The sequence below is a fragment of the Cavia porcellus genome, unplaced genomic scaffold (genome assembly GCF_034190915.1).
Source record: "Cavia porcellus strain 051 isolate PalLab524CR breed Dunkin Hartley unplaced genomic scaffold, mCavPor4.1 scaffold_1, whole genome shotgun sequence".
Lineage (NCBI taxonomy): Eukaryota > Metazoa > Chordata > Mammalia > Rodentia > Caviidae > Cavia > Cavia porcellus.
The window spans coordinates 216,156,921-216,181,152 of record NW_026947484.1 but is presented as its reverse complement, the minus strand read 5'-3'; the positions used below and the strand labels follow the sequence as shown (position 1 = coordinate 216,181,152).

The following is a 24,232-nucleotide window of genomic DNA, read 5'->3' as shown; positions in this document are numbered from 1 at the left end:
TGGCTGCCCAGCACTGGAGGTGAGGGTGGGGCTGCAGAGGGAAATTTTAAAAAAAAAGCAAGAAATCAGACTCGGGTTTAAGATACCTCTGGTGTTCTGCAATTAGTCTTAAAGGTCATTGAATTTAAAGAACTCCAAATCTGAAATGTTCATTCATGTATTTATTCCAGTCAAAATAAATCATGATTTAAAGCCACAACATTTTTAAAATATAAAAGAGAACACAAGACACCAGTCTAAAGTACAACATAAATAAGTGTTCTCTGTTCCCACAGTGGAATACACACAGGACCATTACACCTAAAAGTTCACTGAACACCTGGATGAGGCACACAGCCCTTTGAAACAAACTGCCCAAAGAACACAGACAGGCTGCAAGTGACTTCCATTCACATTTCACTGATGGGTGGAAAAGTCCCCGCGGTGACTGCCTACTCATTTCTCATGCCTGGCCCTGTTTGGCTTCTGTCTTCAGTCACATCCAGCTCCAGAAAGGCCTCACGGGCCATGCTTAAAAACCAACCCTGGCCCCTGAGGCCCTCAGCGCAGATGGCCTTTAAGAAGCCAGTGCGCAGCTCTCATCCAGAGCCTCAGGGAAATCAGGAGCCTGAACACAGAGCACAGCCGCACTTCCTTCAACAATGATTTTAATTTTCAAACGGCTCTGACATCCGACAGGCCCTATGTATTTCATAAACCAAAATTCCGTCTTCATCTTTTTTGCAAAAATGTTAAGTAGACCATCCAAGTGAAGAAGATAAATGAAAAATTAAAAACTCAAAGGTTTGTGCCCAAAAGCCACCGGGTCCTGTGCTGCCTGCCTCATTTGTTCCTGGGCTGCGCGGCCTTGTAGAGCGCGATGAGGCAGTAGAGGGTCCCGCCCAGTGTGAGCGCCATGGTGGTCCGGTAGAGCATCTGGTCCGGCAGGCCCCGCTTGAGGTGCACCGGCACGCCGTCGGGCTTCTGCAAAGCGGGGAGCAACAGGCACAATGAGAAGACAGGCTTTCCCATTTTAAGGTAACAAAGAAGCAACTTCTGTTTGAGAGACTAAGCCATAAACACAGGCAGTGCAAAATGCCCTAGTCCATGAGAACACTGACTGAAGCATTGGTGATTGATGTTTTGTTTTGTTTTGTTTTTTGTCTTTTTGAGGCAGGGTCTCACTATGTAGTTCAGGCTGGCCTTGGCTCACTATGTAACCCAGGCTGGTCTCGAGCTTGCACCAATCCTCCTACCTCGGCCTCCCGAGTGCTGGGATTACAGGCATGAGCCACCACAGCTGGCTTAGTGGTGTATTTTTTTTTTTTTTAATGTAGCTAAAATTTGTATGTTAAGTCCAAATCACTGTCCAAAGTAAGTCTGGAGCAACAGCAAGCCACAGATTATTTCTAAAGTATTTATTACATATTGCTCAACCAGGAAAGAAGCATAGGGGAACTTTTTTAAAAGCAAGGCAATCAGCAGCTAAAAAACAATGTGCAGGCACAAGAAAAGTTCCCCAGATAGTTGTAAATGTCATTCGGCTTCTGACCATGTGAGAACAAACACTACGTCAGGTCAATTAGGTTCAAGTACATTTTGTATTCAATGGTCTTCTTTCCATTAAAGGTAAACCCCAGGCTGGGCTTACAGCTCAGTGACGTGGCACTGGCCTGGTAAATACAAAGTCCTGAGTTCAATTCCCAGCATAAAATTTAAAAACCTGTAAGGTAAACCCCACTTAATAATCAGATTCCATAATGTAAGTCATGATTTTTGTAGTCTCCAAATCCCTCTCCTCTCACTGTATCTCAACACTCCAAATGTCCTCTTAAATCTTATCAATAAAGGGAATGAGCTGATGAAAATAAAAGCACACTATCTCCAAAGGACAAGTTTGATACATTTTTCAGTAGTCACAGCTCTGCCACTCCCATGATACCTAAGACTTAGGTCACCAAGTTCTCAATGATCCTATGTAGATTAACCTTAGTAACATTTGAGATATCAACTCTGGCTTCTCTCAGTTGATGAGCAAACCCTAGAGAGCCTCCTCTACTTCCATCAACAACTCTATGAATTTTAGTAGCAAGCAAACAAAAAACAACTAAAAGACAACCATTGCCAAAAGTCACTCTATGTGTCACAAATGTGTACTGCATGATACCAAGTGCCACCTTACCCATCAATGCTTTCTCCATGCAATGGATGGTCAAGAACTACACTGTACAGACACTGAAAACCTACAAACCCTTCACTGCAAGGAGGACACTAACCACCCTTCCTTGTTACTGTATCTACCAATATAATCTTAATTTAGGACTCAAATCAAAACTAAAAAGGTTCTAGCCAAGCATGGGGGCAGCACGCCCGTAATCCCAGTACTCAAGAAGCTGAGGCAGGAGAACTGCTGCAAGGGCAATGGCAGCCTGTGTTACAGAGTGAGTTCAAGGCCAGCCTGAAATGCATAGTAAAACCTTGCTCAAAAAGACAAAAAAAGAGAGGGTTTTTGTTTTTGTTTTTGGATCTGAGCCATCATCTTGCTTTGTATAGTTTAGGCTGGTTTTCAACTCGCTCCCCTGCCTCAGCCTCCAGAGCGCTATCACAGATATGCACCACCATAACTGGCTGAAAATTCTATCTAAAGAGAAAGGTTGGGTAATGAACTAGAGTAAGACTTGGTTCCCGGAGGAATTTTTAAAGTCTATTTATTTCACAGACTCCTCTGTTCCCAAGTGGTCCCTTACCTGGAAAAACTTCTGCAGCTCTGGAACTTTGTTCTTTCCAGCGTAATCATACTTAGGGTAACTGGAGGTCATTTTAGTAGGTGTGGCAAATATGATAGGCGGTGCTTCTGTGGAAACCACAGGCTTTAATCCCTGTAGGGGAAGAAAGGAAAGCAGCGAGTTGAAAGCATGGGCATCTAACAAACCTTTCAAAGAGCGGCTGCCTAGAATAGTGAAGGCAGCCTTTCAACCACACTCAAGGGGTGAAAGGGGTCTCTTCAATCCTGCATTATAAGCCTTTAATTGGTACTCAGACTTCTGATAGAACAGCCCGATCTGCTTTCCCACGGCAAACTTGTCCTCAACTCTCTACCAGCAAGATGGCAGAGACAACAAAGACCCAATCTGAGCTCCCAGAAATACCTGCTGTGCCCACCTTTTCTTTTCAAAACCCTAAAAACATTTATAATCTGTATGAACTTTCAGATTTCATAAGGCACCTGGGTGTCCCTTTCTTCTCTGAGCAATGTACTAACATGGAATATCTCACCCCAGAGCAGTCTGCAGAAACTTCCATAGGCACAGTAAAGAACTGCTATGGCTGTGTTAGGATGTCCCCCCAAAGCCTCAGGTGGTCACAGGAGGGGGCTTCTCAGAGGTGGCTGGATCGTGGGTGTGTGATGCTGAGATTGATGCATGCTGGTATTAAGGGTGCCCCACTCTGGAGGTGGTACTCACCTTAAGGGTGGGTAGCCTAGAAGGAATGTAAGGGACAGAAAATGAGCTTCGGCACTCTGCTGTTTTCACTGCTTGTCTACTGCTGCTTCTGCCTGCTCTGTGATGCCTCTCTATTACGCCACCGTGCCTTGGAGCCAGCTGACTAAAACCTCTACAAACTGTGAGCTAAAAGAAACTTTTCCTTCTTTAACTTTGAGTGTTAGATATTTTTGTCTTGGCAACAAGAAAAATAATAAAGACAAAAACTATTTCAATCTAATGGGAAAAAAAATCTTGTATTTCAGGATTAAAAACCAAAATATAAAAAAAAATTTGTATCATTCCCTTACTAGAAAACCCAGAACAGAGAGCGCCAGACACAAGAGACCACAGATGAATGGCTGTTTGGGATAGGGGTGGGAGAAAAGGGTAGCAGCTAAAAAGCAGAGGCTTCTTTCTGAGAGTTTGCCTCGTACTTCTAATGGGTCAACTGTATGGCACACAGGTTTTTCTCAGTACGTTTTCTTTTAAAGAATCTATAGGGAATTCTGGATTTTTATTTGAAGGAGTAAATCTATGGTGACAGATATATAGATGGTTCTCCCAACCCACTTGCCAATTAAAATAAGGAGTTAGATGATACAAACTGTTAATTTACCCTTCTGTATTACATTCTCACCAAGAAAAGTAAAATTCAAAAGTTGGAAAGTAGAGATCAAACTCAGCCTCTTCATTTTACAGATAAAAAAAGGAAATGGCTTGCCCAAAACAATATAGTTATCAACACTGTGGTTCTTATTTCTCAAAGAAACCTAAATTTACCTACAGCTGGCAAGAGCTATCCAAAGATCAGATATTAAATACATAAATAGTAGCCAGGGATATAGCTCAATGGCACAGAGCCTGCCTGGCAAGCATGAGGTCCTGAGTTTGATCCCCCCCCAAAAAAAATTTCAGTTGGGCATGGTGGCACATGCTTATAATTCCAGCTGAAGCCTAGGCAGGAGGATCACCATAAGTTTGAGGCCAATCCAAGTTACAAAGCAAGTTCAAGACCAACCTACACCACACAGTAAAACCCTGTATTAAAAAAAAAAAAAATCTACGTTACTCCCACCAGGTAAGCATTACAATCAACAAAACAAAAAGTGGTACTGAAATAAAGTTAGCTTGTACTTTTTTACAACAGTCTCAGTGGGAACAGCCTGATTTTTATGATTCATAGACCCATACTTTACTCATCACCTACTCTGTACTAGAAACACGCAATGGAAAAGACAGCCACCACCTCTGTTAACATCGTGAATAACAATGTTTCAGAAGAAGAGCAGCTCCTATCTGTCTGGTTCTTGTTAAGTTCCTAGCATCAGGCTAAACACTTCATGAGCTTCACTGAACTTGATCCTGCCAGCAACCCTAGGGAGAATTTATTCTTCCCACTTTACACAGCAGGAAAAAACCGGATCAGGGAACGCAACGTGCCTAAAATCACACAACAAAAAGACAAAGGCAAGTTTTTAGGTTCAAGCTTCCCTAAATTCCAGAACCCTGGCTAGATACTCCAAAATACTCCACTGTTTACACTTTACGGTACCATCAACCACTGTTTAAAAGCAACAGTCCACTTAAATAGAAAGTTGGCCTGCATTTAAAATATAATGCACTAAAAAGACTGAAAAGGAATCGGAGATAAGAGGCCCAGCTCCTGAGATAACAAGGCTAAGGAGGATCTCTACTTGAGCAGCAGTGTTAGATCCTCCTCCGGATCACTCTGGAAGCCCATGGCACTGGCTCCTAATGATCATTTCCCTCAAATGTAAAAATTTTAAAACCCTTTTTATTAAGCATCTCCAAAAATGGTTTGACAGTAAATTCATGTTTTGACAGACTCATGTGAGAGTATTTTTAGAAGGCAGTATTATATCTAACTTTGTTCACCTACCCAGTGACTCAAAACTACAGCAGGTGCCAGGGATTTAGCTCAGCAGCCTAAGTGCCTGCCTGGCAACCAGGAGGTCTTGAGTTTGATCCCCAGTACCAAGAAAGAAAAACAAAAAAAACAAAAAAACAAAAACCAGCGGTTTTTGAACAGTATCATTGAAAACAGGAATATCAACCATCGTGACAGTTTTAAATAATTTCCTGGATCCACTTACAACATTATAAAAGCTCACAATATAGAACTTTTAAGTTACATATGATCTTATCCCATTAATTATTCTGAATTATAAATTTCCATCCTTTTCCATTTGCTTATTTTAATAACTTGATAATCATGTAAAATTCTATATTCTACCTTTTCATTTAATTTTTTTTCATTTCCATACCTAATGTTCATAAGTGACACTAAATTTACCTTTCATAATGGCCCTGTAATATTGTTACAGAAAACAAAACAAATTCGGGAAGAAACGGCACAGAGGAGGTACACATGCTGGCTTCAGACAACCAAGATCTCTCCCAAAGAGCCAGAGCCCTGCCCCAATGGGCTTCAGGACTTTTCAAGGAAAAGTAAGCGGGGAGATAGCTAAAACAGATGTGGCATATATGACTAGAGGGTTGGGTTGCTGAAGTTTAAACGTTTCAAGTTAAATCATAAGGCTATCAGTTATACAGAGCCTGGGTAATGCAAAGGAAGAAATGTCTTGTTACTTTTTTTTTTCTCTCTCTCTTTTTTTTTTTCTTTTTTTGAGACAAGGTCTCTATGTGCAGTGCAGCCTGGCCTTCAGCTCACTTTGTAGCCCAGGCTGGTCTTGAACTCACACAGATCCTCCTAATTCACCCTCCTGAGTGCTGGGATTACAGGCGTGAGCCACCACGATGGCCTCTTGTTACATTTTAAATTATACAAATTTATGTCTGTATAATATTTATATTTGTATAATGTATATTTATATCAATTACACCAAGGCAGCATAGAGGGGGTTTACATAAAGGAAGAAGTGTTTTGTTACCAGATTTGTCCTGAGATGTATGCCTGGTTCCAGAGGGCATTCTTGGCAGACCTTTACTTAAAATTTTAATTTTACCCCTTCAGTATCAGCCCATGTTAGAGATGATTAAAATATAGCTCAAAGATTTCCTAGGAAGATAGGGTTCATATGTTTGTATTACCCACACTATCAATTCAGCTGTGTTGGTCCCACAGATAAAATTAATGAGTATGGTAGGTGGCACCTCATAAACCATTATAAACCACCCCAGCAACTTCAAAGCAGTCAGCATTCCCAGGATTTCAGGGTAACCAGATTACTAGCACTAGGCTTCTCAAAAGTACACTTGACAGGAAGGTTATATATTCAGAAGGGACCCCAGGTAAACTCCTGTGCCAAATTCCAGGGCTGCAGCTGCTCCATCTAGAACTGTGAACCTTAAATATCTCTCCTCATTTCAATCAGCAGCAATACCATCCTTCCAGACACTCAGGCTGAAAATCCTGCAATTATTGACACCTGTCACTCTCATAGTACAAATCCTTTGGCTTCTACTTTCAAAATATGCTCAGAATCTAACTGCTTCTCTTCCATCTACACTCTAGTCCAACGTCCTGGATTTCTCCCACTTTTCCTAACTGGTCCCTGCTAAAATTATAGGCATGCACCTCCATGCCCAGCAAAACTTTTTACTTTCAGAAACCTATGAACCATTTCACTCTGGTTTAGGACTGGAAACTAGTGTCAATCCACAAAGATCAATTCATCTCCAACTACAAGATGCAACTCGTCTCTAAGTCCCTTGCACTCAGCATATCCAAACCATGCACAAGCACCCCCAATAGCTCAGTCCCTATGGAAGGCACCACACTTCCATTCTCCTGTCATTCTGCAGTCTCTTCTTCATTCCCAATCTGCTCAGTAACAGTACAAAGTCTACCACAAATATCTGCACCAAGTTACTAAGTCCCTATTCATTTCTCACAAAATTAAGTCCTATTATCACAGTTCCTTCAAGGTCCACCTGCACCATCCACAGATGAGATCGTCACCTCAGTGATTCTCTTCCAGCCCGCTTTCTCCTCACTCTCAGTCTCCTGCACCCAGAATCTCATCCAGCCATCTTAATTAGGACAAGAAAATTATTTCCTATTTTAAGAAAACTGCCAAACTGTTCCAGAGTGGCTGTGTCATTTTACATTCTCACCAGCAATGTAAAAGGATTCCAATTTTTCTTCAGCTCCAACAATCCTACTTGCTGTTGTATTACACTGATTAAAGGCATTTTGTCAGATGGGGAGTGGTATCTCATCCCGGTCTTGATATGTGGTTCCCAAACGATTAATGATGTGAAGCATCTTATGTATTTACTGGCCTCAATTTATTTCTGGCACATGACATAGAAGGGTAACTTACAGCTGTGTACTGTTGTTATAAGGCTAGCTTCTCTCTACTAGGTTACTGATTGCGTTATTTGCTTTGCATAATACTAAAAGTTACAAACATCTTCATTCTATATTGTGCTAATATTTCCAAAAAACAAAAAATTTACTCCTAATTACCAAAATCAGAGCACCTAGCTGGAGCGACGTAACAATCATCTTGAAATCACAATTCATATAACACCTACACAAATGGTTTCTTTTAAAATAGTTTAATTTTTTCCCCAGTACCCAGGGTCTTTGAATTAAACTCAATCCCAGCCCCTCTTTTTTAAATAATTTTACTTTGAGACACAGCTAAATTGCCCATGGTGGACTTGAACTCTGGATCTTCCTTCCAGGATTCTGGGATTACAGGCTTGTTCTACTATGCCAGGCTAAGAAATCTGTTTACAAGTTCAAACTCTCAAGTGAAACACATTTTAAGGGGTGCTAGAAATCTGAAAGTCCTATTTATAACCAAATGCATATTAAGGTAATCCTGCTCTGAGTGCAAGTTTTATTTCAATACACCAATTTTTAGTTCAAAGCCCCCGTTTGAAACTGTGCTCACACTAACACACACAGAAAAGTAACTCGGTCAAGGTCACATAATTAAAACAACAAAAATCAGTATCTGAGCCCATAAATGAGACTCTAAAACAGATCTCATTTTTACACTACTCACTAAAGATGGAGATTGAAATGCCAACTAGCAGATCTGAGTGATAGCAGAGTACTTTTCAGGTTACCCAGATAACAAGTATTGTTAACTACGTTATAGCTGAGAAAGTATAACCCTGATGCATGTAACTTCCTATTCTAATCCAGCAATTCTCTACCAAATCCAGATCAGACCACATGGCCCTTCCTGCCCTACGACTTCTCCAGGAGCAACCACTCTCTCCGGTCTCGTAACCAGGTGAGGCTGACTTTGGGGTTGTGGATGGGGTAATACTGGCACGTCATGAAGGCCAAGTCAGACTTTTAAAACAAGGAAAGCGCCGCATCTCAAACTCAGGTGGGTCGTATTTTGGGCCCAACCAACACCACGAGTCATCCGTCTTAAGGAAAAGTCCCGGGGTCACCTTGACCCTTACACAGCGACACACCCAACTTCTGTGCCAGGCCAACCTCGGCTAGGACACAGCTACACAAAAAGAGAGCTAGAGGAGCACTGCAGGCCAGTGTGAAAAGGTACCAGGAGGTGCGTGCGAACCGAACCGACGCAAGGGAAGACACCCCTCTGGCCTCTGAAGCTGAGACAGCCTGTCGCGGACGCTTGGGCCATTCGTCCTGTACAAGCCGGTGCCGCGCGCTCTGTACCTGCGGGTAATAAGCCTCCGAAGCACATGCTCCAGTCAACTTCTGAGTAAAGCCATTAAACTTGTAATACATAGCTCCTGGATTCAGCTGCCCACAACCGCTGCCTGCGCGACCGACCTAGAAAAGGACCCAACACCCCCTTTTGCTGTCCCAAGGCAGAGCGCAAGGACCCCGCACCAGAATACTGGCTGCCCAAAGAGCGCCTAATTCAAAACATTCCTCCCCTCTTTAGGCTTCATTAAGGAATGAGAATTCATGTTGTCACGAACACTAAAGGTAAAATTGGCTCTAGGATAGGACGTATAACTGCGAAATTTGGATTTGTAGAAAATACGAGATTCCCTCTCCTCCCCTAGTTAGGTTCGGGCAGTGCCAAGACGCCTTCAGAAATGCGCAAGCGCCCCACCAACAGAGTCTGGCGGCAGCGGCACCGCTTGGTCAGGTGGACGGCCTCTGGGCGGGGTCTGAGGGGCGGGGACTGGGCGGAGACTAAATCAAGGCTGGGCCGGGGCGGGGCGGCTAGTGCTGCGGCTCCACTACCTGGTCTTTGGGTTTCTCCTAGTTTTACTTTTTTTGCCTGGATCTGTCACCTCGTGAGGCCCCCCACTCAGTCTGCCCATATGGACCCGTCGGCCAGGCTTTGCCTGGCAATCTGGTAGTGAGAGCAGCACCTACCGAGGGGCTGTTCAGGGTTTCTACCCAATAACACATGAACAGCTTACTGAGCTTTGTGCAGAGGACGTGCGCATAAAACCTTACTTCAGGCACCAGCAGGTAAAATTCGTAGTTTCTCAGAACTGGTTTTTATTTTTACCTGAGTTTTGCGGGGATTGTTCACAAATCCTTTTCCTGGCCTCTGCTTTTTGAGATAAATGAATGGGAGTGACTTGTGAAGTTTGGTCCTTAGGCCTGAAAGATGTGGCACTTTGCTTTCAGTTCTGATATTATTTCGTTCAAGCAGGAGATGCTGTTAAGCTTCCACTGTTTGCAAAGCACTGTATTAAAGGGATAAACCAGTTTCTGCTCTTCAGGGATGGAGCAGGGCTTTTCTTAGCTGTATCATCCATCCAGAGGTTTACACAAGCACATTAGAGTTGCATTATACAGCACTTAGGAAAGCATGTAGCAAACAGAGATGATACTAACCTTGATAGAGAATTTTCCGTGGTTATTTAATCTTCACAACAGTAAATGCTGTTATCATGTCTCCATTTTACAGTAGAAGTGATGCCCAGAGAAATGAAGCAACTTGTCCTGGTCAGCAGTTGAATTCCTAAGCACTGCATAATAGCTAAACAGGTACAAATCCATTTTAAGAGAAGAATCAAGGTTAAGACCCCAGAACCAAGCATCCTCACTTTGGCACCTCTAAAAGCCCAAACCCCCAAATATTCATTACCTGAATATGCTGGAGAGCAAAGTTTTCCACAGATTCAGAGCTGAGCAAATTCAAATTTGCTGCTTTTACAAAACTGTGCTATAAGCCAGGTGTGGGATACATGCCTGTAATCCCAGCTCTCAGGAGCCTGAGGCAGGAGGATCATTGTGAGTTTGAGGCTAACCTGGGCTACAAAGTGAGCTCAAGGCTAGCCTGAACTACATAGGGAAATCCTGTCTCAAAAAAACAAAGACAAAAACAAAACAAAGCTGTGCTATACCTGTGTATGTACCTGGGCATGATAGTTAGGGCCTATAATCCCAGCACTCTAGGAGGCTGAGACAAGAAGACTGTAATTTCTACTGCAGCCTAAACAATTTAACGCTTCAGCAAGCCCTACCTCAAAATAAAAAATAAGGCTATTGTGGGTTTCCTCACAATAGCGCACCCGACTCACTCTAGAGTGTACTTTTATTTTGCTTTTTCTTCTTTTATTTGGCCCAAGCTCACTCTGCAATGCCAGTTTCTCACTCACTCTTTTACTTTTTCAAATAAACTTCTGCAAAAGAATAAAAAGAAGGGCTGGAGATTTAGCTCAGTGGCGTAAGTGCCTGCCTGGCAAGTAGGAGGTCATGAGTTCAGTCCCTGGTACCAGAAATAAATTCATTAATTAAATAAAAATGGCTAGGCATGTAGCTTCATGCAAAAACTCTGAGTCCAATCTCCAGTACTACCCCCACCAAGTGATTTGGGTTTGAGTTCCAATTTTGCCACAGCTGAGTGATTTGAGTACATTTACATTTTCCGAACCTCCACTGCCCCTTTTGTAAAAATTATAATTTCATCATGTCTCCCCTCGCTAGCATTTTAAAAATAAACAAGTCAAAAAATTGTAAAAATTGCACTAAACTTTTGATCTTATCTTTCATCTTTTGACTTTTCCATAGTTTTTGGCTATATATAAGAATCTTAAAGTCAGACATAGTGAAACATGCCTGTGATCCCAGTTACTCAATAGACTGAGGCAGGAAAATCACAAATTTGAGGTCAACCTGGGCAACTTAATGAGATCCTGCCTAAAAGCAAAAAAATTAAAAGGGCTGTAGATGAACCCAGGTATGGTGGCCCATGACCCTAAGTCCAATGCTCAAAGCTGAGGCAGGAGGATTGCCACAAGTTTGAAGCCAGTCTGGATTTATAGCAAGCTTTGTCTCAAAAAAGAAAAAGAAACCATAGCTGTTGCTCATTGTAAAGTGTTTGCCTTGTGTTGTAGTCAGGGGTTGTACAGAGAACAACTAGGATTAGGACATGGAGTTTATAATATTTTTATAATGGTCACTAGAAGTTAACACAGGAAAATGCAGGAAATCTATCCGCAACACCAAAGACATAGATTATTTAGTCAAGAGCCTAAATTCCACAGCAATGTCCCACATGAGTCCAAATAAAAACCCAGAGCTCAGGACAATGCCTCCCATGAGTCCAACTGGAGGTCCAGAGTCCTCAAGAAGGACTCACACCAGTCTCTTTTACGGATTCGTGCCGGGAAAACCCAAGGGTCAGCGGTAGAAGCCAGAAAGTCTATGCCAGCAGGGTGAAGGAGCTGTGCTGGTGGGATGAGGGTTCTACGCTGGAGCCGAGAAGTCATGCAACAAAGACCAGGGCTATCCTGAAAGGTACCACAGCTGTCCTCAGCGACACAGAGGCCCCGAGCTCCTCCAACGACAAGCACAGTCGGGTACGTGCCAGGAAGCAGCGTGACGAGTTCATCCTGGAGACCAGGCAGCACATGTCTTCCCCTCCAGAGCCAGGAAGTAATGCTCAATGTGAAGACAAAAGCTTCTCCAGGAGAACCAACGGCTCAAACAGCAACTCGTAGGAGAACCCACAATGCTTCCTTAACGCCTCACCCCTCCACACCGCCCTTCTTCTCCACCTATTTATCCTGGCAACTTTCCTCAGGTGGAACATCTTTGCTCAATGCATGCTGATGTAATCCAGCTGGCGTTAAGTTGACCACCAGTTCTCAACCCATAACACCTTGCATGCATAAGGCTCTGGGTTCAATTTCCAGTGCTGGAAAATGAAACTGGTTACCATGAATTTTTCTTCACTACTCTAAATTAATTAAATACTGCAGTCCCCCATGTAAGAAAAAGAAATAAGCTTGCTAGCAAACACGGATTGGAAGGGAAAGTCTTGTGAGTTTAATGAAAAGGGAAATTAAATGACTTAAATCAGCTTCTTATCTCCATGCCACTGTCTTGTGCACATATTTTGGAACATGAAAGAGAAAATGTTCCCCAACTTTTAGTAGCACTAAGGTGTAGCAGCTTCTTGAAGTATAAAGGTGTCTGTCAACACTGGTTGTTTTCTTGAAGTCCCTGCCATCTGATTTTAGATCCTGCAAGACATAAATTAAGAATCCTGAGAATGTTACAACAGCCGGCCTGTTCAGTGGGAGATAAAATGTCAGTAGCAGAGTGTGGGTTGGGATGTCACATGGAGTGGCTGATCATGGGAAGATTTTGTCTCGTTTCCCAAATAAAATGCAGCACACTGACAGCACCGAGGCACCCTATTCCCATCCCTCTTTGCACATCCCACCCAACTGCAGAGACATGCTTTCTCTGCTTTATTGTGGTCCCTTCAGGTTGTTCCCCAGATCCCGTTCTGAGGGGAAGTGACCACCGCCAGGGTTCGGAAAGGCTTGCCCATGACTGAGTGCATGCAGCCAGTGCAGATGCCCACCAGGACGGAGGCCCGGGGGGCAGCATGCCCTGTGCAAGAGAGGCCCGAGCACAAATGGCCTGTGGCAGGCTGCTCTGTGAAAGCGCGTGGGGAATGAAGGGGTGGGAAGCCAAGAGAAAATTTAAATCGGGTTATACTGAATATATATAGGAACTGCCATTGAAATAATTCTTAATTTTTTTAAATTCTCTAATTCTCCCAGAATTGACTTTTAAAAAATTGGATCTGGCAGAGCTAAAACATACAGGGCCTGTAGGTGTTGAGCTGACTGTGGGCCCTCTTTCTGACTCTCTCCACCTCTCCCTGTCTTCAGGAGACCCCATCTGTCACCTGGCTTTAGGGTCACTTATCTGGCGCGGGCATATAGTGAGAAGCTCTTGTTTCAGAGGTGTTTGCCGTGAAGAAGACAGCTCCAGGAAAGAGGCCTCTCAAGTAGCTCTGCTTCTCTTTACTCTCCTTTCTTTGCTGCCCAACCTGCAAACTGAGGAACATTCTTAACCTGGGGAAGGACATATGTGCGTTTGGCTTTTGCCAATGCTAAGGTGGAAAAAATGGGATCTACCCAACACACTGTCACAGTGACAGGCTGCCTGTTCATTTGCGGCTCACGCCTACTCTCTCCCGCACAAAAAGGAGGTAGAGGAATACATTTTTCCAACCTTTAAATCTCCTAGCTATACCCCTAAGAAAAGTATCTCCCATAAAACACTGGAAAGCAAACTGGAGAACTAAATTCCCTTCGTGACACTTGGAATGATGACAACCCGCTATGCAATTAGTCAGTAATTTTCATAGGGCAGAAATCTCAGCTGTCATCTGCTTGTCAAAGGAAGCCCCATGTGTCATGGAAATTTTGCCTTTGAAACCTGAAATCCAGGATTATATTGATACTGAAAAACAATGAAAACCTCATTAAAACAGAGTATTGTCATAGCAAAAGACGAGAGGGTCTGAACGGCACATTTTCACCCAAAGGAGGGGAGATGGCAGCTGGGACTGCAGTTGCTGGGACAGCTTTATTGCAGTTCGGGATGAACATATTGACATCAGCTCCCTGCTCTGACCTTCTCGTTGTTGAATGTCAATACAGCGTGTGAAGGCGCCTCACTCCTGCCTGGCTGCTTTTCATTATGTGCAAGTCAAAAGCACATCCAAGAGATTATGGATTTAACTCAATTTTGACACATCACATTTCATTTCACTGGTAGAGAAAGGCAGAGGTATGACTCATAATTTATTTTAAATCATCTTAAATACACTTAATTATGCATAGAAAAAAGTCAAGATCCAGAACAAGATTCAGGCTACTGCTACTTTACATTAACATCAGCTAACAAAAAAAAAAGGAGAAAATACAGAACATAGCATGTTGTTCTGTGCACAGGATGAAAGGAAGGCTGGGTCCTTCCCTCATGTCAGGGATGAGTTGCTGTAAATCCCAGGAAAGTCTCCCTTTGTATCACGTATGTCTGCAGTGTTTTAAAATATTTTACAGTGAGCAAACGTGACTTGTTAAATCCTTCTGCCTCAGCCTTCCTTCACATCTGGCTAAAATTTAGAATTTTTAACATGTTTCTGCCAGATGCAGTGGTATATGCTTTTACTCCCAGAAGTTGAGGAGGCTGAGGCATGGGCATTGATTGGAATTTTGAGCCCAGCCTGGATAACTTAGTGATTTAGTGAGACTCTGTCTATAAATAAAGAAAAAAAATTAAATGGGGCTAGGGATGTAGCTTAATGTGAAGGCCCGGGTTCCATCCCAGCACCACTAAAAATACATCTTGGTCTCAGAAAGATGGATGTTGGTGGATTATATAATTTTGAGGTAGTAGACATTTTTCTCTTTAGAAAAATCTGGATCTATCCAATATGAAAACATGGACTGCTCTCTTATCACTGAAGGTGAGAATCCAGTGCATTCCAGATCTACTAGATTATGACATCAGGCCAGAGAGTTCCTTATTTTCTCTCTCAACCACAGAATGAAAATTTCAGTTTAACAGGATGACTGCAAGGATTAAATTAGAAAAGCATAGGGAATCCGGACATGGTAACGCAGGTCCGTAATCCCAGCACTCAGGAGGCCGAAGCAGTAGAATCATTGTGAGTTCAAGGCTAGCCTGAACTGCATAGTAAGACCCTGTCATAAAGAAAATATCCAAACATGTGGGAAAGCATATAAGAAATAATTTTGTGTAAAAATAATAAAACTGGGCCAGGGATTTAGCTCAGCAGCATAAGCGCCTGCCTGGCAAGCATGAGGTTGTGAGTTCAATTCCCACTTCTAAAAAATAAAAATAATAATATTATTTTTATTAACTAATATTAACTATTATTTTTATTAACTAATATTAACTATTAATAACTAATATTAATTGAAAAATAATATTAATAAAACTATAATCACTGATAGAAGCTAAAAAATAATTTTTTCAAAAATTAATTTAGCATTCAGATTTCCAGCCTGTTGGAGCTTGTGTTTATGCAAAGTTGGTTGCTTATAATAAAAATTGAAACCTAAAATCTCCGTTTCTTCAACTCCTTCTGCTCTTCCCTCTTTCTTTGTCTTTTCCCCAAAATAGTGAATGTTTGTTTAGGCCATGAGACAACCAGACCAGAGCTGCCAGGTGGATCCCAACATGAACTGACAAATCTGTGATTAAACGTTAAGGCCAAAAGAGTTGGTTATCCCACTAAAATAAGAGCCACGCTTTCAGCACTGGCATTAAAGTTACAATTAGATCACTTCTTGGGGCTGGGGATTTAGCTCAGTGGCATAAGCGCCTGCCTTGCAAGCACATGGTTGTGAGTTCAATCCCTGATACTGATTAAAAAAAAAAGTTACAGTTAGATCAATTTTTATATCCCAAATCCATAATTTCACTTGCCTCACCTTCCTCTTCAGATTCTTAAATGGCAAAGATGAGGCAATGCTTTCATTTTCTGCTATGTAGAAGCCCAAAGGCATGGCCTTAAAGGTCACCATGTGGGAGTGCAGTGGGTACCTGTACTGTACCTGTCCGGCTAGTCTGAGTCCCAGCTCTTCCTACGGGCCCTTCCTACAGGCCTACCTTGGACTTGTTCTGAGTCTCAGAGGTGAAGGGCAAGTTCTAAAGCCAGGATCATGCCATCAAGTAGGAAAGCTCCCAGCAGCCTGTTGGGTGATTCCAAAATGGCTGGCGTAAGGGAGGAGGGCTGGGGACTGCGGGTTGCTTGGGTCTGGGTCAGCAACCTGAAAAGTAAATAGACCTACAGTCCAGGAAACAAAGCAATGGCAAACAAGCAAAGAAGGAGTTATAAACCTCCATGGTGTCTGGTGGAAGACAAGTCTCCTTGAAAGAAAGAAGACTGGCAGAAGTTTGACATTCCCAAAGCTACATCCGGGAAACATGGACAGTCCAAGGCAGGAAAAGCACTCTGACCCCAGAGCCCCAGGCCAACCCTGCTCCCAATGTGGCTGTGCTGGGCAGTGTCATCTGTGGGTACTCTGAAGAGCAATAGCTAGAGCTTAATTCCAAAGACATATGCTAAATTTGGGGTTTTGCTTTGGTTTTGCAGCAGTGGGGATTGAACCCAGAGCCTCACACAGGCTAGGCAAGTGCTCTGCCACCAGGCCACACCCTCAGTCCTTCCTACACTTTGAGACAGGGCTCTACTAAATCACCCACACTGCTTTTGAACTCACAATTCTACTGCCTCAGCCTCCAGAGTGACTGGAATGCTCGATGTGCACCCTTGTACCCGAGACAAGCTTGACTTTCTAATAACGAAAAGAGCTGGAGGAAGACATGAGTATTGGTGTTGGATTGTGGGACCTCATCTCATCCAACCCTCAGACTTCTAGGACACCCTGTCTGTCCCCTCCTGCCCGGCACTGCTCTTATATCCTAACAGCCATGAGATATATATTGGGGAATAACCACCTTTTTAAAAAACTTAAATCCTGGTTAAGGTAAAAATGAACCCAAGGTGTTTGTGCTCCCTTCCCCGTGCAGAAGGAAATGCTCCATGAACACACAGGCTTGTTTCGTACAGATGTCAGGAACAAGGAGCCTGTAAATCTGCCCAGGCAGTTCTGTTCTTGAATCATTAAGAACAACCGAGTGGGTGGAACAAGAACATGAAATTGCTGTGTGCACTCATGTTTTGTTTATGGAGCAATCACTTCTAGACGTGTTTTCTTTTTTTTACGAAGAATCCTCTCTGTGTTTGCCTGTTAACACCCTCCTTCCTTCCTCTCCTCAGCTCTCCCACGCCCACAAAAAAGAAGCATTGAGCATCACGAAAATCTTAAATCACAAATTTAAACAATAGGTTAAGTGCCTTTCTGCACCCATCCCATTTATTTAGTCAAAATACGTGATTTAGTAATATGAATAATCCAGATAACAATTGAATTGGAACATAGCGTAGTGTTTAGAAAGCTCCTAACAACAACTGCTGCTGGGTCAGAAATCACCTATCTTTTTCCACCATCATGCGATGAAGACCTGGTTAGCCCAGTGAATTGGAAGTTCTTGTGAGGCTAAACATCAGCAGCAATCAATCAGTGTTTCCTGTTCCTGCCACAAGACTCTTCACTGAACCTTAGTTGCTTTATCTATAAAATGGGAATATTGCCCATATTCAGGTGTGTGCCTAAGGCACAGTAAGTACTCACTGAACTGTCCCAGCTGCTGCTGCTAACAGTAGCAGTGACAGGCAGACAGGATGGAGTAAGGTTTTGCCAAATCCTATCAGTTCTCCTCTCTAATACACTCCAGCCTTGGCACATAGCAGACACCAACCCATAGCGGCAAGATCATGGCAAAAACGACTCCAGTTAGTCTCCAGGCTCCCAGGCCTGTTCGGCCGCTCCCTCCTCTGGCCCAGAAGGGATTTTGTGTGGTGCTCACTGTGTGTACTTGCCTTGCATCTCACTTGGTCCTTTTTTCGGCTGTTTTTGGCCTCTTGCATTGTCTTGCCTGGCATACCCCAGCCTTGTTCTCTGTGGCTTCTCCCTGCAATGTTCCCCGTTTTTGGCTTGCAGCTTGCAGCCAGAGGCACAGCAAGAGAATGGCGTAAGATGTTTTAAAAGAGGGAGAGAGTGCGTTATGTTTTCTCTCTGGAAAATGGGTTTCGTATTATTAAAAATATTCCATAGAACAGATCTAATAACTTGGTTCCATGATCATTTCTCCACTGCCTGCTGTAATTGCAAAGCATTGTCTGAAACCATGGAGGACAGCTTTACAGCTCCTCAGTAGGCTAATGAGGCTGCGTTCACACAGGAAGGAGCTGCAGATCTCCCAGCTCCAAACACATGGACAGCAGGGATTCTCAGCGGCAAGACTGGAGGAGAGGAGACCTGAGAGGCCCCTTGTGTGCCAGGGCCTCCCCAGGACAGCCTGCTAGCTTCCACAAGAAACGCTGTGCCTTTTCAAATGAAAGCTGTCCAGCCAACAAGCAAGGTCCAGCACAAAGTCTTCACTTGAGTAATGTAAGCCTGGCCCCAAGCCTACATCCTTCAGGATCTAGGACTGCCCCGAGCTATCTGTCCCCAGACACCTGCACTCCAGGAGTTGATGATCCAATTAGAGAAATGAAAGCCATGACCACCCTCTTCCCAGAGAGCAGTAACGCTGTCAGTCAACTAGCAGTTAATTTCCAGTAGGTTGTAAAAGTGCCATTTATCCTGCTAACGTCAGGGGGAACATCTTGGTAGGATTCTAAGTTAAATGATGTAAGAACAACACTCTTGGTGAGGGTTTTGGTGCTTCAGCATTAAAAAAAAAAAAAAAAAAGCAAAAAAGACAAAAGCTATTTTTATATTGACTGCAAATACTGTAGCAGAAGAATCTTTTTTCCATTAAATTCCCTCGATGAAGCCACATGTAACCTGAGTTGACAGACACAGGAGGGCTGCGCAGCCCGTGGGCACAGAGACAGTTTCGAGATTACGCCAGCATGGGAAGAGGCCTCTGCAGGCTGCGCAGGCCAGGCTTTAGTCATTTTGACACCATACTGCCGATGATATGGAGCCGGTCCCCAGGGAAAAGAGTGGCATCAGGCTGAGAGGGTGTGGGGTGGATAGGACACAGGCGATGGCAGCAGAGGCCCTGGACCAAGGAGGAAGTTGGCAAAGGAAGGCCCAGGTGCTCTTCTGCTGCTGCTGGACCCGTGTGCCCTCTCCCGGGCTTGCAGACTTCTGATTTAGGAAATCATGGAGAACTTTCAATTGCTTGCAAGGGTCATATGAAAACAAATACTTGTGTGTTAGGCAGATAGCTAGAGAATTTGAGATGGGATCTGTTAAATTCCTTAGAGGATACAGAAACACTGCGCATAAATATGACCCCCAAATGCACAGGCAATGATGATGAAGAAGGTAACATTGATAAAGGTCCAATAGGATGTTCTGTGACGATGGTAACGGTCTAGGTTTGTGCTAGCAAATACCGTGGTACATGTGGCTTCTGAGCACTTCTGCTATGCAACTGAAGAGCTTAATGTTTACTATTATTTCATTTTAATTTAGATGACTATATACTGCTAGTGGCTAGGGCAAGGGACACAAAGTGTAAGGGATTAAGCAAGAAGGGAAAAATCAAGCCTTTCTCCTAAGAGCAACCTTCCTTTTGTCCAAGTCCTGAAACAGGGAAATCTAACTCATTTGCTAATCAATTCAGGTTACAGGCATAAAAAAATAATTTCAATTTGTACTGAAAAGTGCTTTAATTCCTGTCTAAATGTTGAACCATAATAGTGTCTCTCTTTCACAATTTCAGTGAGAAAAATATCATTTTGTGTTTCGGGAAAATGGAAGTGTCATTCACAGCATGTGCCCATTAATATCTCCATCCTCTAGCTGGGTAGATCTTCACTGCCATAGCTTCTGGGATTGTGTGATGACTTTTACAGCTGGAAGCATAAACACATTCCTCTATGCTTGTGACAGGTCAGATATTCCCACCCTGCTTTGGACAACAGTTCCACTCAGCAGCTCACTGTATTTCAACCTTCTTTTTTTGTGCAATGGACACTTTTTCCTCAGAGGAATTTAGGTCACTTGGCCACCAGCTCACATCAGTAGCTCTGAGTACCACCCATGAGTCCAGGCAACCTCATGAGGACAAAGTGGCTGCTGCCCACAGTGGGCGCCAGGGAAAGGACCCAGGCTCCTCCTGCAGCCTACTGAGGGCTAAACCCCCGCTTCCCAACCCAGCAGGCTCCAAAGCCCTGGAGTTAGCCCTTGCATGGACAAAGGTCAAGCTGAGGGGCGTGGGTGAGGGGAACAGAGAGGCTTTCTGCAGAGCACAGGCAGAGCTCTGGAAAGTGGAGGAGCAAATGGGGCTGAGGTCCTTAAGGCTAGAAACAAAAAACTGAAAAATGCAGTAAGCCCACAGCTGACAGCCACATGCCTGAGCCAAACAACAAGCCTTTAAAAATCCATAAAGTGCGGGCTCTATACACGTCGCTCCAATGTGAGATCTTTACTATGGTTTGGTGAAAAGTGCCCAGGCCCCACCCTGTAGCAGCAGCCCCTAAAGAGTAGAGAAAAGACAGGGTACCTGGGCAGCCCAAAGAGTCTGAGGCCACACACCGGATAGGTATGCAAGCTGGGCAAGGTGCTTATCCAGGTCTGTTTAAGTGATACAGGATCCAAGTGAGCAGGATAAATACCATTTGGGGCCATTTGCTGTGAAATGGACTGAGGTGTATGAGAAATCAGCCTCGTAAGGGCAGAAAACACACACCTCAGCAGAAAATAATGTGCTGGAAAAGTTTAAATTGAAGACGTGCCATGTGGAATGTGCAGAGGCATTAATGCTTGTGTAATTAATCATTTCAGATTTGAAAAATCAGGGTTTTTTTCCATTTTAATTAATTAACCAGTAGACTCACTATAGAACATTTTTCATGTCAAAAAGGCAATAGGTTCTAAGAAAGCAGAGAGGGCTGCAAAAGAAGAAATGCAGTGTGCTACAGTGTGCTGTGGAAAGCGTCAGGAATTGCTATCAGGCCTTCCCGTAGTCCTGCAAAGAAATCGGAACCCAGAACTGGCAAAATGTGTGGGCTTACTGAGGTCCTAAGAATAGCAGACTCTGGGTGCTCAGGTGTTTCAAAACCTGAATTTAACCCCTGTGGGTAGTTTCTGTCTCCATGACAGATGTTTGAGATAATCCACTTAAAAGGAAGAAAGATATATTTTGGCTCATGGTTCCAGAGTTCCAGTACATGGTCACTCGGATCTGGGCCTATAGCCGAGTAATACATTATGGTGTGAGCATGTGGCACAGCAGGCAACTCACTTCAAGGTGCTCACAAATGAGTGTTGGTCTGCATCTAAAATGATCCCCAAAGCCTCATGTATTTGGAAGGTGATTGGATTATGGGCATTATACATGACTTGTTATTAGGAGATGGGAACTGGTTGGGAAAGGAAGGTTACTCCCTGATTCCTCCCTTTGCTCTCTGCCTGCTATAATGCTTCCTGACCGTGTGGTTCAGAAGCCTTTGGCACTGGTTTGCAGGAGGCATTTGGAAAGACTTGAAGATTCTTGCTAGAGAAGCCTGAGAATGCTCTGAGCCAACCTTGATGGGAAATTCAGGTTGGAGCTCAAAACACCAAAATGTTGATAAAACAGCAGATAGTAAAGTCCAGGCTCAGAAGGTTTGAGTTGAGAACAAGGACTCTACTGGCTGTCAGACCCAAAACCATGTATGTTATGTTCTGGCAAATAATTTTTCTACATTTTACTCATGTCTTGAGACTTTGAGGGAGCCTATGCTTAAAAGAAGCAGAGTAATTTAGAAGAGAAAATTTCAAGGCAGCCCAGCACTCGGGCTGTGGCATGGATACTATTGGTGGCTTTTAACTAACTTTACATTGAGAATCAAGAGCAAATAGCACAGCCATGTTATTTAAAGTTTTTTGACCTTCATCAGAAAGGAAGCTCCAGCGAAGTTGGAGCCTGTAGCTGGGTGTAGGCACAGGCCTGTTATCCCAGGACTCAGGAGGCTGAGGCAAAAAAGATTGCCATGGGTTTGAGGCCATCCTGGGCTACATAGTGAGTTTAAGGCCAGCCTGAATTATGGAGCAAGACCCTATCTCAGAAAACGAAGGAAGGAAGGAAGGAAGGAAGGAAGGAAGGAAAGAAAGAAAGAAAGAAAGAAAGAAAGAAAGAGAAAGTAAGTAAGAAAGAAAGAAAGAGCGAGCCTGTAAATTGTAGCAAAGGAAAGCTTGGTTGCTAAAAAAAAAGAGTATTAAAAAGAAGGCAAGTGGGGCTGGGGATTTAGCTCAGCGGCATAAAGCACCTGCCTTGCAAAGCAGACAGTCGATCCCTGGTACCAATAAAAATGAAAAAGACAAAAAAAATTATTAAAAAGAAGGCAAGTACTCTAGAGCAGGACAATAGAAAATAGCTTGAGGGCATGTCAGACATCAACAAAAGACCCTTGAAGGCTTAAGGCTGCAAGGCTTTAAAGCTTTCATTTTGAACTGAGAACCCTAAGGTACTGTTCTGGAGAAGGGCCACATATGGAATTTGCTACCTAGGGTTCAATTCACAGTGCTCAACCATTCAGGCACTCAGAGGGCTACAGCAGAATAATACATTATGGTGCAATCATGAGGCAAGGCGGGCAACTAACTTCATGAGCTGCCTGCATTTCAGTGAGGGTCTGGCTACCACTCAAGCTGGCAGCAAACCTTGGCATCCACTTGGTGCTTGGTTTTCCAGGAATACAGAATGCAAGAGTTGTGGGGTCAGGAAGGCTGCCACCTAGATTTCATAGGAAGGCCCAGGAAGTCAGGCAGTGCATGAAACTCTGAAAGTGAAGTCAAAAGTGCTGTGGAGACCTCAGAAAATTGGAGAAGCCAAGGACATGGAATGCCTGAGAAAAGTCAAAGGGAGTGAGCAAAGCTAGCCCAAGAAAAAGCTATAAAGACTATAGTGACCAGCAATGCCGTAAGAGTAGAGCCACACAAGTCCTAATGCACATCTTTGACCACAACTTGCCCTGGATGCTGGTCACAGAATTATAGGATTTAATGTTTGCCTGGCTGGTCCCACTGATTTCTATTCTCACATTCCTCCATTTTGGAATAGAGACGTTTATCCTGTGCCACGTATGTCAGCAGTGTTTAATTTTCATTTTGATTTTACAGAAGCACATAACTAAGAGTTTGCCTTGAGTCTCAAAGACTTTGGACATGAACTTTTTAGCACTGCTGGAACTGTTAAGACTTTGGCAACTGTTACAGATGAACCAAACCTGTTTTTTAAAAATTCTTTTTCTTTAATTTTAAAGAGAAAAAAAAACCAAAAAAAATTTTTTTTTGTCTTTTTCGTTTTTATCTGTACCAGGGATCGAACTCACGACTGCCCGCTTGCAAGGCAGGTGCTTATGCCGCTGAGCTAAATCCCCAGCCCCTAAAAAACAAAATTTCAAAAGACAATAATTACAGGGTAACAATGGTATATACATTGTGTATTGTTATCTTCAAATCAGTTACTCAGAGTATTAGACATCTGCATTTAATCATCTGAACAATACTAGCACAGACTTTTCTCTTCAGTGAGCTCAGAGAAATCAGCAGTATAACTATCTTAACTATCTGTCAGCTTCTCACACTAGTGAGATAATACAATGCCAAATATATTTTAAACAAAGAGATTTACACGTGTCTTGGGAGACTAGGGGCAAAATGTTCTGGTTTATATGTAAAATGGCATCCAAAACCTCTTGTGTTTGGACTGTGATGAGATTATTGGGCATTATAGCTAGCCCGCTCTCGGGAGGCAGGTCATTGGGGATGTGACGTGGGAGGTGAAATCTCCCTTCCTGTCTCCTCTCTGCTCCCTGGCTGCCATAACATGAGACGCTTTCTTCTGCCCATGACTTTTACCATGCCTTCCTGCCTTGGAGCTGGCCAACTATGGACAAAAAACAGAGCCACGCATGTGTAGTAAAAAACACATGCACTTACCATTTAACCACTTTTAAGTGTAGAGATCA

The 24,232-nt window shown here is 43.3% G+C and overlaps 1 protein-coding gene across 1 annotated transcript; it reads right to left on the bottom strand.

Moving 5' to 3' along the window:
• Positions 1–141: 141 nt before the first annotated feature.
• On the bottom strand, positions 142–9,282 carry LOC100717948 (cytochrome c oxidase subunit 7A-related protein, mitochondrial). Its single transcript, XM_003473051.5, has 3 exons — positions 9,103–9,282; positions 2,727–2,858; positions 142–963 (listed from the first exon to the last, which is right to left on the bottom strand). Exons 1-3 carry the CDS (start codon positions 9,172–9,174, stop codon positions 823–825), a joined length of 345 nt encoding a protein of 114 aa, XP_003473099.1. The 5' UTR covers positions 9,175–9,282; the 3' UTR covers positions 142–822.
• Positions 9,283–24,232: the final 14,950 nt, after the last annotated feature.